Source organism: Molothrus ater, chromosome 7, assembly GCF_012460135.2.
Source record: "Molothrus ater isolate BHLD 08-10-18 breed brown headed cowbird chromosome 7, BPBGC_Mater_1.1, whole genome shotgun sequence".
In the NCBI taxonomy this organism is placed as follows: Eukaryota; Metazoa; Chordata; class Aves; order Passeriformes; family Icteridae; genus Molothrus; species Molothrus ater.
This window is the reverse complement of record NC_050484.2, coordinates 17,606,448-17,626,822: the sequence shown is the minus strand read 5'-3', so window position 1 is coordinate 17,626,822 and position 20,375 is coordinate 17,606,448. Positions and strand designations below refer to the sequence as shown.

The 20,375-nt window shown below is 38.5% G+C and overlaps 1 protein-coding gene across 2 annotated transcripts in view; it reads left to right on the top strand.

Annotated features, from left to right (window-relative positions):
- The window catches only part of MAP3K20 (mitogen-activated protein kinase kinase kinase 20), a 93,118-nt gene that overhangs the window by 19,853 nt on the left and 52,890 nt on the right, over nucleotides 1-20,375 (top strand). For both annotated transcript variants that reach the window (XM_036386487.2, XM_036386486.2), the window contains 5 exons: nucleotides 9,869-9,956; nucleotides 14,140-14,241; nucleotides 15,001-15,066; nucleotides 16,030-16,058; nucleotides 16,176-16,313. In XM_036386487.2, the coding sequence (XP_036242380.1) occupies nucleotides 9,869-9,956; nucleotides 14,140-14,241; nucleotides 15,001-15,066; nucleotides 16,030-16,058; nucleotides 16,176-16,313 (423 nt within the window). The remainder of the gene's footprint in view (nucleotides 1-9,868; nucleotides 9,957-14,139; nucleotides 14,242-15,000; nucleotides 15,067-16,029; nucleotides 16,059-16,175; nucleotides 16,314-20,375) is intronic.

Sequence of the window (20,375 nt, the reverse complement as noted above, 5' to 3'; positions counted from 1 at the left end):
TGTTATTCATTCCCCATTAAGTATGTGTGATGTTCCTCTCGTATTAGTACAGACGTGGGTGGTGGTTACAGTACCTCTGGATGTTCTTCCCTAATTTGGGGAAGGAACTGGCTAGAGATATTGTTTTCAATGGAGAAGAGCAATGCGAAAAGAGACTTTTGACTTAATTTGACATCCTGTAGTGGTTCAAGACCCCTGTGAGTTCTCTGCTCCTTGTAGGTCTGCAGGACTCAAAGCAACTGCCTTTGTAGGTCAGGCTGCAGTCTCACTCTTCTAGATAGATTCTTCTGGATTTCCACTTTCTGCAGAGTTCAGAGATACTGGTATTCAAGTTATTAACTTCCTAAAAATGTATTTTGAGGCTGCCTATTTGTATTCCTGTATAGCAAGGATTAGAAATGAAATGGTTGTTGCTGCCATATCTGTGTAAGCCGAGAGCTATAAAGACAGATAAGATAGGGAGTTCTGTGTACAAGAAATTCATCACAGAAGAGTAAGGGAAAAGCTGAAGTTACATGTCAGAAATATGTAGTAGAGTAATACTAATAAATGTTGATGTATGACACTAAAAACATTTTAAAAATATTGCTGGGTTTTCTCCAAGGTTTTTATCTTAGCCATTGTTTTACTTGAAATTTTTTAGTTCTAATGGAAAAAAAAGATTGAGCTACCATAAAAGCAGCATGAAGAATCCCAAGAAAAAATAAACACTGAGTCCATGTTTCATGAAGATGAAAGCTTAAAATTTGATGAGTTTTGTCTAGTTTTGTTGTTGTTGGTGGTGGTGGTGGTGGTTTTTTTTTTTTTTTACCATTGCTACCCAATAGAAGTAGCATTTGAACCAAGTTTCTAAGTAAAATACAATTTTCAGTCTTTGACGAAGAAGAGTGACTTTTCTGAAAAGCAGGTAGAATTCACCATGATTCATGCTGGATCTTTTGGACAGTTTCACATAAAACCATGATGTGTGTCATTCAGATAATGGTGGCAGCTAATTGTCCTGAACATCTCAGATTTGTGAGGTTGTGCTTTGGGATCAGTAAAAGTCACAGAAAAATTACTCTCATTCACTTCAGCAGAGTACCAACATCTGTAGTTGGCAACTACTTTGCTTTCTTTTTATGGCTGCTCGTCACAGCTGTAATTTCTATTTTGAAAGCTTTTTTAAGTTAGGTGGAGTCCAGGTAGGGAACTATTCATACCTTTTCTGCAGGGGCAGCTCAGTTTTGAGCAACAGCTGGGGAGAGCCTTGTGCAGAGCTGTAGCAGCCCATGTGGAAAACAAAACCTTGTGGTGTGCTGTTAACATATAACATCTTATGAAGTGGTTATTTTTTCATAAGGGTGAGCTCAAACTGCCTGGGTGAGTTACATTTTCAGGAATTATAACATTTACTAGAGTTCCAATAAGAGGGATTCCCAACAAGTGTTGTCCCTGTCATTATCTATAGTAAGCTTGATTTATCCATTCTAAGACAGGCTTTAAGTGAGTGTTCATCGAGAACATGCTGGGGTTTTTTTTCCTATGGTTAAATTAGTTTTCATGGTTAAGATGAAAAAATACTTCATTGTAAAGATCATAGCTGCTTTAGAGGGGTGGATCAGGATGCAAAAGTACAGCTGTTGCTGTCTCTGTTGCAGTCTATGCTAATTGTTTAGCAAAAGCCACTGTACAATGAGATTTGACTTGTTCTAGGTTGTCTTATCAAGATTCCTTACAAATACCCTGCAGAGCTCAGGAAAATCACTACTCTAGTTACAAATGTATGGCCATGACTCCTTGAGGGTGGATTAGTTTTGCTCATCACTTTCATACCAAAATGCCTTTCCAACAAGGAGCTCATGAAACCTACAGTGACTTCGATCTCAGAAATAATTTCCTTGGATATTTTTCCCTTTCTTGGGTCTGGAATTATCCCTGTTTTGCCATGATATCTTCTCACCTGGAGAGTACGCCAGGAGTCAAAGTTTCAAGTTTTGTTATTCTGTTGTATTTTAGGAATGTTGAGGATTTTGTTACTGTTCTCCACAGTCAAAGCCAGTTTGTCTTCAAAGTGATTGTCAGTAACTTGGAAAATTTCCCAACATTGAAAAGAGAAATTATGATTGCTGAAAATAAAGAGCTCTATGGGAGCTCAGGTATTTCAGCCCTGCTGTTTAGTCCACTCATCTATTGTTTCTACTCAGTTGCTGGTGTTGCTTTGCAGCTGGAGGCAGCTCAGTACTCCAAATCTGCCTGAATTAAAAATAACAAATATTGCAGATATTGCTCATTTCTAAACTCTTACACCAGTACAAATGCATAGTTCATGCTTGTTTTGAATGGTTTTGCTTTATATGAATAACAGTAGTGAAATCCAAACTAAACTTGTTCTTGACAGATCTGCCTTTATCAGATACCTTTTATTAAATGCTCATACAATCTCATGTTGTATGCTGCCAAATGTAACAATCCTTTGGGTGTATTTCTACTTGAAATCTGTTTGAAAAATGAGCTATTTTTCCATAAACTTTGTTTATGTATTTTGTTTATTTGGATTTTTTTGTAAATGGCAGTGCAAATGTAACATAGAATTTTTTCAAGCTTACTAACCATTCTCTAAGGATTTTCTGCAGAAAGTGCCTCTGCTTAGTTCTGTCAATCTGTTAGCAGCCTCTTGTCTCACAGCACATTTTTAACCCTCCTCATGAGGGAAACACCATGATCCTGCAATTTCTTAGTTAGTGCTGCATGGGCTCCACGTGGTCATTGCACTGATGGAGGTCAGAGGAAGGATTGAGCCAGTTAGCTTGATCTCATTCCCTCTTACTGCACAAGGCAGAGGGTCTGCTGCCACATCACAAGGACAAAGCCCCTATGATTTTTAGAGGGACCAGCTGCTTTTCATGGGCTGAGCAAGCCATTGCAGTGTTTTGACAGACACATTCTGAATTTCCTAGCTAGTACTTTTAATCTTCTAGCCTTCAAATTATCCATAACATACCAATTTCTGTGCCAAGGTTGCTATAAAGAAATATACTAGAGTATAAAACTCAGTTTTCTTTTCAAATGGTCATTTCACTACTGACAAATCCTATGGTATTACATGATGCAAATTCATTTTTTAAGTAAATTTCATAAGATGGGATGAGTCTAGAACAGAATAAAATAAGTTTATGTCCATATTCTTTATCTGTGCTATATTGGTATATGATATGATTGGTATACTGTGGTACTATATATGATAGTTTAACGGAAATGAGCTCTCTTAGTAATGTGCTTTTTTCTTTCTTTAAGATTGTAACCTTAGATCAAAACAAGGTATTTAAAGCGTCTGTTTCTATCACAGTTATCTCCAAAAGTGAGATTTTTTTGGTGATGTACACCAGTGGATTTAAAATTATGGTAAAATGATTGCAGAGTAATAGGAATTTATTAGTTTCCTGTACATTTCCACTTTTAGTCTCTGGGATTTTTAACAATGTAGGACATAATTTTGGATGCAGATTTGATGCTTTGAAAGATTTGCAAATCTTTCAATGATGTACAAATTTTGTACATCATTGTAGATGTACTTATGAGAATTTAATTCTGTTATTTACAGAAATGCTGGTGACATCAATCTGAGAATGTAATTTAACTCTTTTCTCTGTGGTTTAAGAAACAGGATACTGTTTTCTAATAGAGCCTGAGTATAGAGGCTGTGTTGTAAGGCGTAAATGCTGACAGTTTTAACATGTAAATGGCCTGTAGAAACCAACTTTTTTTTGGGATAAGTTATCATCTAAATGAATACTAGAAAAGAAGCCCAAGCTCATACAGTTTTAAGTGCCATGCCAACCATAGTTTTAAAACTATGATTGCCTGTGGGAAGAGGTGGTAGCACATGTGTGCTGGGAATGTGCCCATTGAAGCACTTGGTAACTGCTTATTTGCAGGTAAAAAATCTCATTGAGGATTCTTTGGCTTTGCCATGTCCATGTGATTTTCCTCTCGCATTGTTAGTATTAAAGACTGTTTAATAGGTTTTACAAAAATTCTCTGAACTGGACAATCAGTATCCTTTGCCTGTTATTTGGGCCCCCAAAGCACAAAATTCTTGTTTATATTTTTTTTCTGTAGAAAACTTTATGACAACAGACGAATCGATAGGCAAAGTCCTAAATTTCTATTTTGTAGCTGCATAATTTTCTTTTCTATGTTCAAAAGTGTGATAATTACTTAACACCATTGCTATATAATTCTTGGTAATAATTTTATGTTTCTGAAATTCTCTAAGTATCCCTTTATTGCATATTGAGAAGATAATTTGTTAGTTATGACAGATGCTGACTGTGTTTTTATTTCATCTGTAAAATGATATTTTGGGCTTGTTCACCTAGAGAAACTGATGATATAGAGGTGTCATCCTTTATTAGACATCAGTGAATTCAGAGGAAGGGATTCATGAGACACTGGAAATGAACATAGACTGGATATATTTCTGAGCAGGAGTCTAGAAATAAAGGTGTGGGATTTATATGTGTTAGCATTCTGTATCTTTTTTGTATGTGGTTTTCACTAATAGAAATTATTTTACTGAAGCATCAGCTGGCCTCTTCCAGCTGCCCTTGCATTAGACTGTAAAATTCCTTGAGAGTAGCTAAGTTGCAGCTCTCCCAAGAACATGACAAAGGTCAAAGCCTTTAAAATGCTACAAGACTTAGGAAAAAAAATCTTTCCAAAGCTGCCTTAAGTGTGTCTAAATATCTCCTTAATGAACATGGCAAACAGTTCTCTGGAAAATTAAATAGCCAAACTTTTGCACAGTGTAATAATATATATTTTAAGGCAGTTAAGGAAGTTGTGTTAATGAGATTAAATCGCTAACCATGTACAACTCTGTAATTTTGCATGGAGTGAAGGTGCCACTTGCTGTGTGGTTCCCTGATTTACTAACAGGTGACACAATGGTCTCATAAGGGGCTGCAGCTATTCCTGTGTTAATCCTAAAACAGTGTGCTCAGACCAGGGTGGAAAGATACTTTACTTTCCAGTCAGCTGCTCTGAAGGCACCTGGAAGAAGTGGTGGTTGAGTTGCTTTGGGCTCAGTTTGTCTGGACCCATGCAAAAAAAGCCTTTTGATACTGAAGAACTCTGTGAACAGATGTCCTTTTACAGTTCCAGCTGTGCTGCTGGAGCAGACTGCCCAAACCCTTGATCACTTCTCTTCACTTACAAGTGTGAGCGTAACAAATTTCTAATATATTTCCAAGGAGAACCTGAGTAACTAAAATATGCTGAGTTGTTTGGTCTTTGCTAACTTTAACTGCCTTGGGATAGGGAGCTCTAACAAGAGCAGCTGCAGCTGCTCTGAGTAGCTGGCAAGCACCAACACAGCTGTTGCAAAGTGCCTCCATCCACATCCTTGCTGTCTTTGCGGCTGCAATTAAAGATCTGACGATGGGGCCTTGTCTGATTCCCAAGTAATGCCAGCTCAGCATCAGGTGGCCACTGCCCACATCTGCAGTCAGCACCGACCTTGAAGACCTCGTCAGAGCTGAACTGCACTTGCTGCCTTTGCTGCACTGGTACAAGGCAGAGCAAAAACAAGTGAGGGCTTGGGTCATCCTGGTGAGCTCAGGCTTGTGGGTCTCATAACGAGACCATGCTGTCCAGGCAGCTTGCTTTGTCCCCTCATCTGCTGCTGGCTGTGGTTAGAATTTGTGTTTGTGATTTCTGTGCAGCTATTGCTGAACACAGACAAGACCTGGAGGAGGACCTTGTTTTTACCTGCTGAAGCACCTGAAGATATGGTTATTCAGGCATGGTTGTTTGTACTACAAGGTTAAGAGCAGTACTAGCGGGTCTACAAGCAGCTCTAGGGTAATGTCAGTCTTAGATGATGTAACTGTCATTTTCACATATGTCAGTAAGTAGAGATTAAACAGGCATAAAACCAAATTACCTGTTAAACACTGTGATCCATACCATGGTTCAGAGGACACAATTACACTGTTTGTACACTTAGGGATTACCTGAATTACAAACTCCTACATTGTGATTGTTTTATGAATTGGCTTGATTTACAGTAAGCCAGTAAGTGAGAATTAAATGAAAAAGTTTTCAATGTAATTTGTTCTGACCTTGAATTTTGTGGTATTTGAATTATGTAAGCAGTGGATTAGGTTTGTTTAGAAATCTGAATCCCTCTGCCTTCAAGAAATGGTGTGTAGTCTGTAATCCCTTCAGCAGGACTCAAGAGAGGGACATAATTTCATCCATACCTGTGATGTAAGTGCAGTATGAACAATTTTAGCATAATTGATGGTCAGTAACAGGCTGTTACTAAGTTTATCATGGTACTAAGCATAATATTCAACTCTGCTGCAGTTACCTTGTGTGTCTGTGTCTCTATGCTATGTCCAGGGAGTTTGTATTTATGTGTTTGGATGTCTTTCATTCAGCTGAACTCCACTAGTTCTGCTTCAATCCAACCTTAAAAAAAATTCTGTCTTTCACACAAAAAACTAATGCAATGAAGTAGTTGAATACTTGTTGCTTGTCATCACTATTTAGGAATTGGTGCTCATTTAGCTTGCATAAGATAGATAGCAGCTTTACTGAGGGAAGAGAGTCATGCCCAAGCCAGCGAGGGCTGACTTCTTCAACAGCTTGTAGATAGGTAGATGCATGACAGAATTTTCTTCCAAGAATTTAGGAATTTTGGATTAAAGTACAGTTTTGATGCTTAAAGGTGATTCTAAATATTCTTGTTAGTGTCTAAGAGACCTTTGAAATACCAGTCTTTAACCACCACTTTGTAATTTGCTATCTGAAAGTCATTTTCATTGAAATACAGCACCTTCTTGTCAAAGATAGTACAAAAGCTTCAAAGATATGGACTGGCTTGCATGTGGTTCTCACTGTAAGGAATAAGAGTCTAAATTGGCTAATACAGTTCACAGCTGATCACAGCAACAGACGAGAACAAAACATGAAAGGAATAGTCTAGAATCGCTAGTGCGAACAACAGCATAGTGATTAAAAGTATTTAGAGAGGATTTCTTTGTGATATAATGGTCCTTAGGAAAAGTTAGAAATTTTTTTACCCCACAATTCTTCATTGTCATATCTGTGGGCAATTAGAAGGTGCTTCTCTGGATTTCTTAGATGGAAGCTTGCTTTGGTACCTGTTAAATCCCAGATTAGAGTGTGAACATCAATGTGAAGGTGATGGTATTAGCTGTGGTCGATACAACATTTTTTTTGTAGTTCTGCAATGTGATCTTTGTGTATATAACATAAATAAGATAGCCTTAAAAATATTTTATTGCATTTCCAAGTGATAAAAGCACCGTGTGTCTGTGCCTGTTGCAGTGAAGTACTCATCTTCTTGGCCTGATACTCATATTTTGATTCCAGTCCCTGGCATGGTAGCACTGGGTGATTGGTGGTCTGGGGTTTGCTGCAGTGCAGCCCCGCCTGTTGTCCACTGACTCTGATGGACTTTTACTGGATCCAGCAGCATCTTGTCTGAGATGGAGAACAGTCACTGGGTTCTGCACATAGTTGTGGCGGGATAGGGAGCTATGGAACTTGGATTTGTTAATCACAGGGCATTTTTAATCATTCTCTGAAAAGATTCACCAAGTACTTGTTTTATAGCCAGGACCTAAATATATTATGCTATTAGAAAATTGAATATGAGACCCATCAATTAATTCTGACCTGTTGAAGTACTTGTGTTGTAAACACCACAGCAGATGGTGTGCTCATAGCTTTGAAGACATGGTGTGTTTTGAGTACTTCACAAGAAGATGGTTTTATTCCATTCCTTCTACCAAGGTGTTAAGGAAAAGGTGGTTTAGATAGTTTTTGTAACTGTTTGTATTATTCCCGTCCCATACCAGAACATTCAGCTAGGCAGTCAAGGAGAGTGAGGTCTCCTGGTAATCTGGCAGTAATGCTGGTAGGAATTAGAGAAATGAATGCCCAATTGAATATTTCCTAAGGAATATACAAAGATAATACAAAAGTTTCTGATATGGAGATTTGAACAACTCAGTGGTCACCTGCATCCTCCAGCCTAGGGAAGGAGGTTGGAGGTACAACTCCTGCTTCTGCTGCTGCAGGAGTTCCTTGTCTTGAGAGATTGGTGGGGCTGCAGTTGTAGGGCAGAGCTCCTTCTGCTGGCAGATCCCTTGACTGGCTGAGTCTTGAACGTTGCTGTTTACCTGCAGGCCAGTCTTTTCACATTTGCTTAGATATCTGTCATTTAAATTATTTTGTGGCCTTTTGGATTAACTGAAAACAGGAAGACTATAGCAGTTTTTATGCAGAAACCCATAGTACATCAGCTACTATTATTCTAATAAATTTAGAGCTGTAGCAAACCAATATTTGTTTGGCCTATGTTTTATAGATGGTACCATGATACATGTGCTTATGTGCATAATTACAGATAAAGGCATTAGATGACTCATTTTTTTGCTGTTGTTGTTGCTTAAGGACTTTTTTGAGTAACTTCAACACAGTTTTGAAGACCTTTAGCTAATGCTCAGATATTTACACATATGCAATTAAATCTTAACCATAGCTTTGAATTTAACTTGGGTTACACTAACTCTTCATGCTGCTTAGCCTGCTCAGCGAGAAAAACAGTATTACCATCAAGTGAGTAATCTTTTTTCACAATACCAGAAAATTAACTTTTAAAATGTATGCTGTTTTCAGCAAATCATACTGCAGACTGACTTACCTACAAGTCTACAAAATAAATTAATTGGCAGCTTTCTGAGAACATGTGTGAAGACTCACCTGTGGGCAAACAGCAACACTCCTGCTGCAAGTCAAGGGATCTGTGAAGGGATCTGTCAGATACTCTTGATAAGTTCTGAGGCATTAATTGTGATCTTATTTTTGTTCGATGCTCTTGCCTGGCACAGAGTTAGCATAATCTCATAATCTTAAAGCATTACTGTGAAGAAAAATATAAAGTAGTGCATATCTGTATTTGCATAATATCTATATTTGTATAAAAACATGTGTCTAAAATCTGTTATATATTTGTTTTGATACACTGCAGAGATGAAACTGTTGAGACACCTTCCCAGAAATACCTGACCTTTTTTCTCAAAAGCTACAGCACTTATATGTGTTAATTTCTGTGAATACAGTCTCATTGTCTTGCAGTCTCTTGCTCAAACCCAGCAGCATTCTTCAAGTGGAATTTGAAGGTTTTTTACGTTTTTCCAGAATTGCCAAACATCTGTAGTCTGCTTTGAGGAGCAGTTTAAACTGCTTTGCTGGGTATTTGGCAATCTCAAGCATGCTTGCTCTGTGTATTTAATCAGACTCCACAGCGCATGCCTAGAAATTCCACATTTCCAGTAAACATTGGATGGAGCTATGTGTGCATGGAATGCTGTAACAGCCTGGAGTGCTGGACTTGCTGAACCCATGGTACTTTGTGCATAAACAGAAATTCTGGATTGGACTGCTGCTGCTCTGCCAAAAATCCCAGATCTTTCTTGGAACAAAGTTTTCCAAGACCTTCAATTTTTCCAAAGACTTAACTTCCTACATCAGTGCCTTAGCCATGAAAGAATAGCCTCAAATTTATTTTTCCCACCTTCCCACCCCCCCCAAACATACAAAGCATTCATCTGCCGAACTCTCACTAGGTTTTCAAATGCCAAGGATTTGTGAGCAGTCTTTCCTAGATATGTGTGTGCTTAGGTGTATATATATATATATATATGTATGTATATATATATATATATATGTATATATATATGTATATATATGCTGTATGTGTGTATACCCAGTGGTGTATGAAATAAGGTATTATGATAAATGACCCATTCTGAATTGTCTAACTTGTTGTTTATTTGTTTGTTTTCAACAGGCAGAAATACTCAGTGTGCTCAGTCACAAAAACATCATTCAGTTCTATGGAGCTGTCATTGAACCTCCAAATTATGGCATTGTTACAGGTAAGGATTTTTGTCTGACCTTTTCCTCGACTCTGTAAAGCTACAATGTTACAAGGTTATCTTCAGTGTTACCCAATTGCAGTGTTTTGCTAATTGTTCTGGTCTTTTTTAAATGTTAAGAGTGCTTGGCACTACCTGCCTCAATGTAATTGGGAGTGCTAGAGGTGGGAACCAGGCTGGGAGCATAGCTGGAGGCAGCATGAGGCAGGTGAGGCCTAGGGTGTTCTTAGTGCACAAATACAGGACTCCTTTAACAGTACCTTTCACTGTGTTCTTGTACCCTGTTTGGAGAATTGCTTTCCCATTCTAATTGGTGTGTCACAAAAGTAGAGGTTTTCATGGTATGAAGTTCTGGCTGGTTCTGTTCTGGAAGGAAGGTGGGCTGGGTGTCTGCCCAGAGCAAAGCTGCCCCATGAGTTCTGCCTGCACTAAAAGTAGGAGAATTTGCATTGTGAGGTTCACAGTGGGAAGAGTTTGAAATAGAGTCAAGGGTTAATAAGGCATTGTAAGACAACTCCCTTTGTACATGGAAAACTAGGTTTTGTTTGTTTTGATATTCCTAGAATTATGCAGAAGTTGCTTTTTGTGGTATTGTCGGGGTATTTTGTTGGTGGTTGTTTTTTTTCTATCACCGTTTTAAGCTTCCTGCTCTTATCTTGGGAGATGGTCCAGATAAAGAATTTTCTCCCTTTTCTGTATGGCACCAACTACATAGGATAGGAGTAGAAAGTAAACCGAAAGCAGTTTCCCAACTGCTCAAACAAATGTTTGAAGAGATAAAACTCATGAAAGTGTGGATTAGGAGGCATGTTTTGGCGTGTCTGTAACTTTCAAAGCTCAGTGTGAAGAGTAGTCTTTTGCATGTGGCACAATCTAACACCAATTTGAGTCACTGCTGGTCAGGTTTTTGTTGATTGGTGGTCAGAACTTGTGAAAATTCAGTTATTTCTACCTGCCTCTTAGACTTCTGCTTATCACAGCAGGTGACAGTGTAATCTGAAATGCAGCATGTTTCAGGGCGTGGGGAGCTTTGCTTACTCCAGGAGTATCAGCCTACTGGAGGTCATGGTGTGGCAGACAGCATTCCAGAGGTGCATGGGGTGACCACAGTCTGCACCACTTAGAAATGCACTGATGATGTCATATAGGCAGGAATTTGAATTCCTTCTGGAAACAATAAAATTAATAGAAAGCTAATAAATCAAGCAATGTAATTTTACTATCCTTTTTAATATAAGTGTAAACCAGCAAGCAGAGTAGTAAAGGTGAGGTGTAATCCATGACCTGGGATGATGTCTAGATCAGAAGACCTCAGCTTGATCGCACCAAAGATCAGTGTTTGGAGGACATATGACCTGCTTACCAGTCACAGGACAGACAGCAACTAAAGTAATTCACTGTGCTGTTGAGAATGGGGACTCTTTAACTGCCTGTGAGATAGAGACTACAGTGTGTAGTTCAACAGCTTTGTTCCATAGGGAACTCTGATCACACCTGGTTGAAAAAGAAAGAGGTTTGGGGATTTTTTAACAAACTGTTGATTCTCTGTGCAACTTCTAAGGAGACTGGAGTCCTGTGGATTGGAATGGAGACAAGGCTCCCTTTCCCCACACCATTTTCAAATGAGAGAATGGTTACTGATAAAAGAAATGTTGCTTACACTTCAAATGTCTTTTAGAGGGATTTTCACTTTGTGATTTTTCTGGATGGCCTTCAGTGTTGCAGACAATCCTGTGTTTAGTTAGAGATTTGTTTCTTGAGAGAGAAAATCCCAAATAAGAAGAAATCCTTTGAAATTAATGTTTCTTCAGAGTGACGGAGATGAGAGCATTCAGCCAAGTACTGGCATGTACTGAGCATTAACTGCATCTAATGTCTCATGTAGGATTGTTGAAGAGTTCTCTGAGAAGGGCTACAGCTGGAGTTAAAAAAATGTTTTCCTCCTAGGATGTATGTCAGTGTTCCAGCTCATCCTGCTGCCTGGTGAGCTGCTGTCATGGATCCCATCATTCTAGATGTTACTGGCCATCTCTGTCAGCAGCAGTCTCAATATGTAGCTTTCATATATGGCTTTTGGCCACAGCTGCCTCATCCCAAAAGGTTCTCAGAGCTTGTGCCCCCAATGCACAGAACCATATGTCTGCCACAGCATCACAGGGTGGGCCCAGTAAGGCAATCAGAGCTTTTCTTTCTAAAGCAAATATTTCTTTTTCATTATTTGCAAAACATTGTCCTTGCAATAGGCTTTCCAAATCTACAAGCTCCTAGTAAATATCTGTGGCACAGTAAGTATATGGAAGACATACTAACAGTGGGGCTTTGTTGATTGAAGCTTCCTTGCTTCTGTTCACACAAAGTGGCAAAGGGCTGAAGGAGCTGAGCTGTCCCCTGACCCTGATGGATCCAATTATGCATTGTAAAGGCATGCAAAGCATGCAGCCAACCTGTTCCTGAAGAATCCATTTATAAGACAGATGATGACATCATGGGTAAAAAAAGCTTCTGTTTTAATTGTGGAAATGTGCGGGTCAGCAGCTTACTCCTCTGTTGGTGACATCAGAAGCAACATGTCTCTCCTTTCAGTGGGAGGTTGTACAGCAGGGATCCAAAGCTATCTTGCCACTTGAGTGTTTACTTTCACAGGACTTGCTATTTTCTCCCTCTTTCATTTAGCACTGGAGTCTTCCCATCTGACCTGCCACCTTCTAGGCTGCAGATTCAGTTTGGTCTCAGTTTCTTTCCCCATGCAGTGATCTCCCAGTGTTTTTTGGTTTTTTTTTTTTTGGTTAGGAACAATGGAAATTTTTTTATGCATTTACACTATCATGTATCAATCATTGATTAATATTATTATTAAAAACAATCAGATACATTTGATGTATTCTTAAAAGCAATGATTTTGTGGCTGCTTTGAAATAAAATGAAGATTTTGAGTCTTCTAAATAGGTTCTCAATTCTGCCTGAGAAGCACATGGAATAGCCTTGGGAGAGAGGGACAAAAGGCTTAAGTTGCTCCTTGTATCCCCCTGCACTGGGTGGCATCTGCCTGCCCTGTCACTGCAAACAGATAAAAGAAAATGTATCAGCTGTTTCATCTTCCAAACCTCCTGTTGTGTTTTTCGTGAAACAAATTCTAAATAAGATAAAACTTATTCCTATTAATATTTCATATTAATAAATACTGAGCAGAAGAGCTACAGGCTTTAAACTGCTGTAGATGACCTGCAGCACAAGAAAATCTGTCCTGCTTATCACAGGGTTAGCCTCTGGTTTCATCCTTCTGTTTTTTCATGAACAAATTATTTGATCTGCTGTTTTGTTTCTCCATGGGGAAATAGGAAACTTTCTACTTGCAAACTCTTTCTTTGTAACAAAATTTTATATATTTAGCATGTGGCTTTACTTTAAAAAAATAAATAAAAAATTACGTTTTGATATGGGGCATAATTTATACACAGTACTGCTTACAGTGGGGAGTATCCTCTGATTTTGGAAACAATAAAATGAATCTAATACCACCAAACTCATCTGTTAATTGTTCTTTGATTAAATGTGGTTAATTCACTGTTTAAAAAAGTAAGAATTTTAGTTTATATGAAAGTGGTACTGTAGAGATTTGAGTTGTCTCCAGTTTCGCACCTAAATATGTGTAGGGCTGACTAACTTGTTTTTCCTGCTTAAAGCCCCACAACTCTGACAGTCAGACTGGATTCCATCTGCCACAGTTCCAAACACCAGTGGGCCCCAAATGCCCTTGTTTGTACCCCAGAATTCTGCTGTGGGATTCTGTAGGTATAGTTATGGGAAATAAGGAGAAACATCTGCTTGTCCTGACCAAGGAGCTTGCACAGCCTTTTACTCTGGAATTTGAACTGCTTTGCCTGATCTTTCTTGATGCTGGACCTTTCTAATGCCTTTTCATTTTAATGCCTGTTTTTCTATATGATTGCACTTTTTAATTTGTTTTTTTCATTTTTTGTTAGTTGTAGCTTATGTCTGCATTGGGATAATCAGATAAACTCTCTTACTCTACTGGTAATAGTATTAGGCTGTTGAACCCAAATTCTTTGTCATTAAGCCAGAGGACTGCTTTCTGGAGCTGGCAGAGTTTCTATTATGTCTTTCAAGTTAGGTGCAATGTTTTTAAATATCTTGGTTTGTTTGTTTGTTTTTTTTTAAACAGAGTATGCTTCTGCTGGCTCACTGTTTGATTACATTAATAGTAACAAAAGTGAAGAGATGGATATGGATCATATCATGACCTGGGCCACTGACATAGCTAAAGGTAAGCAAGAAGAGTGGCATATACTGCCCTACACAGCCAGCAAATGTACAGCTTCCTTAGTCAGGAAATCTTTCCTAGTCTTCCTTATTGAGATGGTAAGAAAACCAATCAAACATATATAAATGAAAAAAGCAAAACCCATTCACTGTTCTTTTCAATATGTTCCTTGTTTATTATGAATCCAAAAATATTCTGGAGTGAAAATGGCTTCTGTGAGCCAGTTCTGGTGTGCCCCTAAGTCCCAAGAGGATAATTTGCTGATGTAGTGTAATTATGAGGTAAAGTGCATAATTGCCCTTACATTTGATTTGATTTGGGGCATTTAAGGAAGCTAAGGACTTATTCTCAGCAAACATACTGAAACTCTTCATATAATAATGTAGAATAAGCTGTTCCATCCTTTGTGTTCTCTGTGACTGACCACACAAGAATTAGTGTAAACTAATGAAAAAAAAGTAAATTCATATCTGGCTTAATTGTGTAGACACCTCCTTAACTATATAGTTAGAGAAAATAACTACATATGATATTAAAAACCATTAGCATATCCAGATAGATGCTTTGAGAGATAAGTGAGCTTTGGTTAGTGCTTTTTACTCCAAGTAGATTGTGGGAAGCTTCTCCTTCAGCACGTCAGTATGGCACACAGGTATGGCAACTTGTAATGAGTACAACTAGTGGGAACCAGGAATCATGACTGCAGAAACGGGATGGCCCTGCTCAGCCTGTCTAACTAGATTGTTCCTTTGTTTTGTGTAGGAATGCACTATTTACACATGGAAGCTCCAGTCAAAGTTATCCACAGGGACCTGAAGTCCAGGAATGGTAAAGTAGCAATACTCTGAAACGATCTACAATTACTGTTACCCATTAATGTGGCATTTAAATCTGTGCCTGAGTTTTGTGAACAAGCAGAATGCCTAACTAATGCCATGGTTGTCATCAAAGCTGCACTTGTCATCAAAACTTGCACAGAAAAGTTGTTGTCTCGTTCCCTCCTCCCCATCCTGAGCCTGTCTGAAGTTCATTACAGACCTGGCATCATCTAGAGCACTGTGGAGGACTCTTTCAACTTGTGTCTTGCTGGTCATGATTGGCCAAGAAAGCTGATGAAGCTTTCAGATACTGCCTGGGCACTCCTTACTTCTTTTTTCTATTTGGAAAGGTTGAGTACCAGGAAAGGCTGGCAGACACCAGACACTCAACAAGACACAATAGACTGGATAAGGCCTATTATTTCTTATCAGAAAATCATGTCTTTGTTGTGGCTTTTTTTGAGGTTTGACAGATATTCAGGCTTTTGAGTCATACACATTCAGTGTGGAGTCTGTACTTAGCAGTTGACAGTAATTTCTGAAATTTGCTGAACATTGCCTTTTAGATGAAACTTCTACCACTAGTGGTGGGATAGGAGAGGCACAGATTTCAATGATGTATAATAGTCAAGAAACATGTAGGTCTCACCTCGGTTGTAGGTTTTCTATTTTTTATTAGTGACTCTTTCAGAGAGTTTCTTGTTAAACCTAACTGTACTGGGGAGAATGAAGTTCATCTGTGTTGCTGTCTTTTAACTCAGTAGGGCCTGAAAGGTTTTGCATTTGTTTAGAGGCTTGTGGGTATTCAGCAGGTGTTCTGTCAGCTTCCCAATGAAACCAGGACAGGTGTGCACATTCAGATGCTGGCTCACCTTAGGGTCATTTGTCTTATTGAAAAATGAAGTATTTTGCTGTAAAAATGTATTGGACTTGCTTTTTGCATTCTTGTAACCTTTTGTTTTTTCATTTTCAGTTGTTATAGCTGCTGATGGTGTGTTAAAGGTATGAACACTTTAATTATTTGTTGAGAGATGCTGCTGCTTGACTGGATCTTTATATGTCTGATGAATGAGGTCAATACTCACAATACCAGTTTAATATTTTATTTATTTTTGCCAGATCTGTGATTTTGGTGCCTCAAGATTCCACTCCCATACAACACATATGTCATTAGTGGGCACTTTCCCATGGATGGCCCCAGAAGTTATTCAGAGTCTTCCAGTGTCTGAAACATGTGACACATACTCGTACGGAGTGGTGAGTGCCTCATCTCACTGTGCATTGTGGCAGTTTGTCAGTGAGACAGAACTCATGTGCTGCAACTGCAGCAATTCTAAATAAGAACAACAACAAATGTCACAGTTCTTCTATGACTGACCCATAATTTATAATTATATGCTTGAAAATGATAGGAAGAACATAGTATCTTGCATGTTTGGTAGCATCTCATTAGATTAGCAGCATGCTAGTGTAGGAAGTGCCACAATTATTCAGCATATGTACAAAGGCTTTCAGGAGCTACTGAAAGCATCATGAATCTCTGCTTGTGGGGCTTTTTTTGTGGAACTAAAGAGAAAAAGCTTGTCTTGTAATGGGGGGTAACATTAGCATTCCACTTTCCCCAAAATAGAGTGTCACTGATTTTTATTAAAAAGCAACTCCTCTATGCTCAATTGTTTAAAAGACTGCTATCACTATATGTGAGAATAGACCCCATCTGAAAATACAGAAGCCCAGCACTGCTTTGCTGAAGGGTGAGGAATCAGTTATAGTTCATAAGAGTGTCAGGTTTTCAGATTCAGTAATGTGAATTACTTTACTCTGTCAACAGTTAAACTCTAATTTAGTTTTGCTCTGCAATACAAAGTAGGCTAGAAATAGCCCTACTGGACACATCAGTTGTGTGCCTAACCCCATAGCCTTCCTCTGGCAGAGGACAGTAAAGAGTATTTGGGGGAAAAGGAAAGGAAGAGGGGCTGTAGTTTCTATGCATATTGGTGCATTAACCATTTTTCTGTTTGGATTCAACAGTGGGTGGCAGAATGAGAAATTCTTCACTACCTGCCAAATATTGTCTCTTTCTCTTTGAGGAATGGGAGGAGGTAGATGTGAGGGAGGCACTGTGATTTTAAACTAGCACCTATGGCTGTACCTAGCTAAGCTGATGTCTCAGTAGAGTGACTTAAACTTTTTGCCAAACAGTTGTTTATAGTGAGAAAAGTTTTTGAGACATGATGTGACGTCACTTATCAGTGAAAGTTTGAAAGTTTGCAAGGATCCTATATGGTCAGATTCAAAATCCTTGCTTGCTTAACTGAACTAGGTCACAAGGAGTAAGAGAACATAAGCTAACAAATATAAATATTAATGTAAACTGTTACTGGAAGCAATCACATATTGTCCACAGAAGGGAAACATTCCAGTTTCAAAACAGAACAACAGTGTTGGAGGAAAAATTCCAAACATGGTATTATAGTTCAAACTTCTCACATAGTCATGCTAGTTTGAATTGACTTTAGTAATGTTTTCAAAGTGGGAGAAGGTAAGAAATTGTTTAGTATCTTATCAGGTATTAACAGTGCCTTGGGAACAGTATGTTGTGAAAAGTTTATTTGACCTCATTGAAAAAGTCAGGTTCCTTTGACAGTTCTGTGCTTGGAGGTAAAACTGAACTATCCTCGTTATGAAAACAGTTCCGTGTTACCAGAATATTTTAGCATTGTTATGGCTGTGTGGTGCTACTTTAGAATGTCTAGTAATGACCCACAATTTTTTAATACATTATTTTTAAATTGATGTGTTCTACTGTGGGTAGAAGCTTATGAATTCATAAGCACTTAGGAGTAATTATTCTTTTTATAACTCTAGTCTTGGAACAGCATTGTTTTCAGAGGAGATAGATGGGTAGAAATGAAGAATGGCAGTGGCCCAAGTTCTCTGTTTCTGAAATAACTGATATTAGGGGGTTATACCAGCAAGAAATGGCCTGAATATAACATTGAAAGTTGGAATCTCGCTATAATAAGTGTTATAACTACCAGAGAAATAGCTAGGGGTCTGAAAACAAGAAATCTGAGAAAGGGTGTTTTTGTCTCTTTAAGTTATTATCATCTATAAAAACAAAATGTAAAGAATCTCTTTTTGAAGCATAACACTTGCCAGCAGCTTTTGTGCTAGAGAGACAAATCTGCTTTACTTCAGTTAAAGTCCTCTTAACAAAGAACAGAATCCTTTCAAATGTAAACTAGTAAGATGCTAGGAATAGATATTTCATTTGCAATATTTGTCATCTTTCCCATGGTTTTCTTTAATTTCCTTTCTTTTATTTTTTTATCTGACAGTCTTTTCTTTCTTCAAACCCATCTGTGATTTTAAATGTTCCGCTTAAGCCGTGCGAGAGCTCTTTTCCATGAAGTGTTGAAGTCTTTCTGCAGCCTCATAGGTCTGAGCTGCTTCTCAGCTGAAATGAATTTTCCTTTTTGTGAACAGTTGTATGCATGTTTATAGGTAGTGTTTAGATTAGCTTGTCCTGCCCTTCATGGATGGTTAAACAGGCCTATGCATTCTCTGAGATACATAGTCAATAATTTATAATACTGTCATGAAATGCTAAAGCTAAATTTTCAAGCAGAATTTATTACCACACAAAGAGAGATCTTACACTTTCCTTCAGCCATGCTGTAGTTCCCCTTTCTGATCCATTTCCAAGTCTGTACTCTAAACAACTAAAACCAAGTGTTACAAGTGATCAACCCTGAAACTGACTTCTATGTCACTGTGTGTTGCTCAAAAATTATTCCTTGCCATCTCTGTCATTCCTTGCTGTCTCTGCCAGATAGGAAAGTGTATGTGGAATGACAGTGTCACTCTAAAAGCTGTTCAAAATCATGAAGACATATGCTCAGAATATATTATCCTGGCAGAGCTGTTTGTAGTGCACCACAGTGTGTGTTTGTGTATCAGTATAAATGTATTTAATCGCAGAAAGCTTATCCGATATAGTTGAATTATTTTATCACTTACAAGAACAAATAAGTAAAACCATTAATTGGATATTGGTGGCCTAGAGACTGCCATTAAATGTAGCAGCTGTTCAAACACTGCTTTAGTTATGAGAACATATGTTATTTATAGAGGGAATGTTGGCCAGCTCCAGGGGTTATCCCTTACTCTTTTTGAAAAGAATGATGCGATCTTTAACTGCGGTTGGATCAATGCAGAGAAGACAGACCTAATTTTCATGCCTAAGGGCAGTACCTCTGTGAGTGCAATGCTAATGCTTTTGCTGTACCTCTGCTAACTGTGGCTCCTGACCATTGTCTGTGAACAGTTTCCTACCAGACAAAGCATAGTTTTTTTCAGTGAAGGTGTTCAGAGTGTTTTCTTTTCCTCAGATTACTACTTGGATGTTCTCCTATCCACATGGCACTTTGAATCTTTGTTGGCTTTGCACCAGTGTGGAGACAGGGTATGGGGTAGAGGTGTTGTGGATTTAGTTTTTCCTTTGGGTTGTTGTCACATAATTGAGAGGATAGGAATTGAAATGCACAGCTGAGCTGACAGAAGTAAATGTTTGAGCTTTTTCTGAAGACCACCTATTTCTTATAGTCAGGTTTGTGTATAGGGTGAACATTCATCTATTTATCTCTCCTTTCTCTTCCTCTATATGCAAAGATGAGTCCAGCATCTTCAGAGGCTGCAGCTTACTGCACTATATTAAATGGCCTTGCTTTGTTTTTCATCATTGTTTCTAGCTTGGCTGTTTTCTCTGTGAGCACGTGCTGTCCATCATCACAGAGATTGGGAAAGGAGGTGATCCTCACCATTATATGTGGGAGGGAAAGTGAACCACGTCAGTCTCAATTAGATTATAGACCAGAAAGGAAAGATAAAATAATTTCCATATGAAGTGAGCTTGGGAGCCAGTTCTGAAAATGAACAGAGTGTACCTCACAATGAAGAGGCTGGAGTAAGTTAGGCTGAGGTCCTTGTCTGCTGCTGAATCACCCTGGGGAGAGGAAGAGGCAAGTGAGAATGCAGACAGTACCCATTTGCTGCTTTTTAAAAGACTGCTGATGCAGTCATTCACCTTAGCTGATGATTCAGGGTAGCTAGTCCATGAGAAGGGTTTGAAACTCCTGTAAAACTGAGCATAGACACACATCACTGTTGGAAGGAAAGGCTTTCTCTGCACATTTGGCCTGAATATGAAAATTGCATTGTTCTTAAAATATTTTCTAAACCTGTGTAAGTAAATGCAAGGGTTTCCAACATCCCACTTTCGTATCTTTTACTTTCGTTTATTAGTAAAATGAAGGC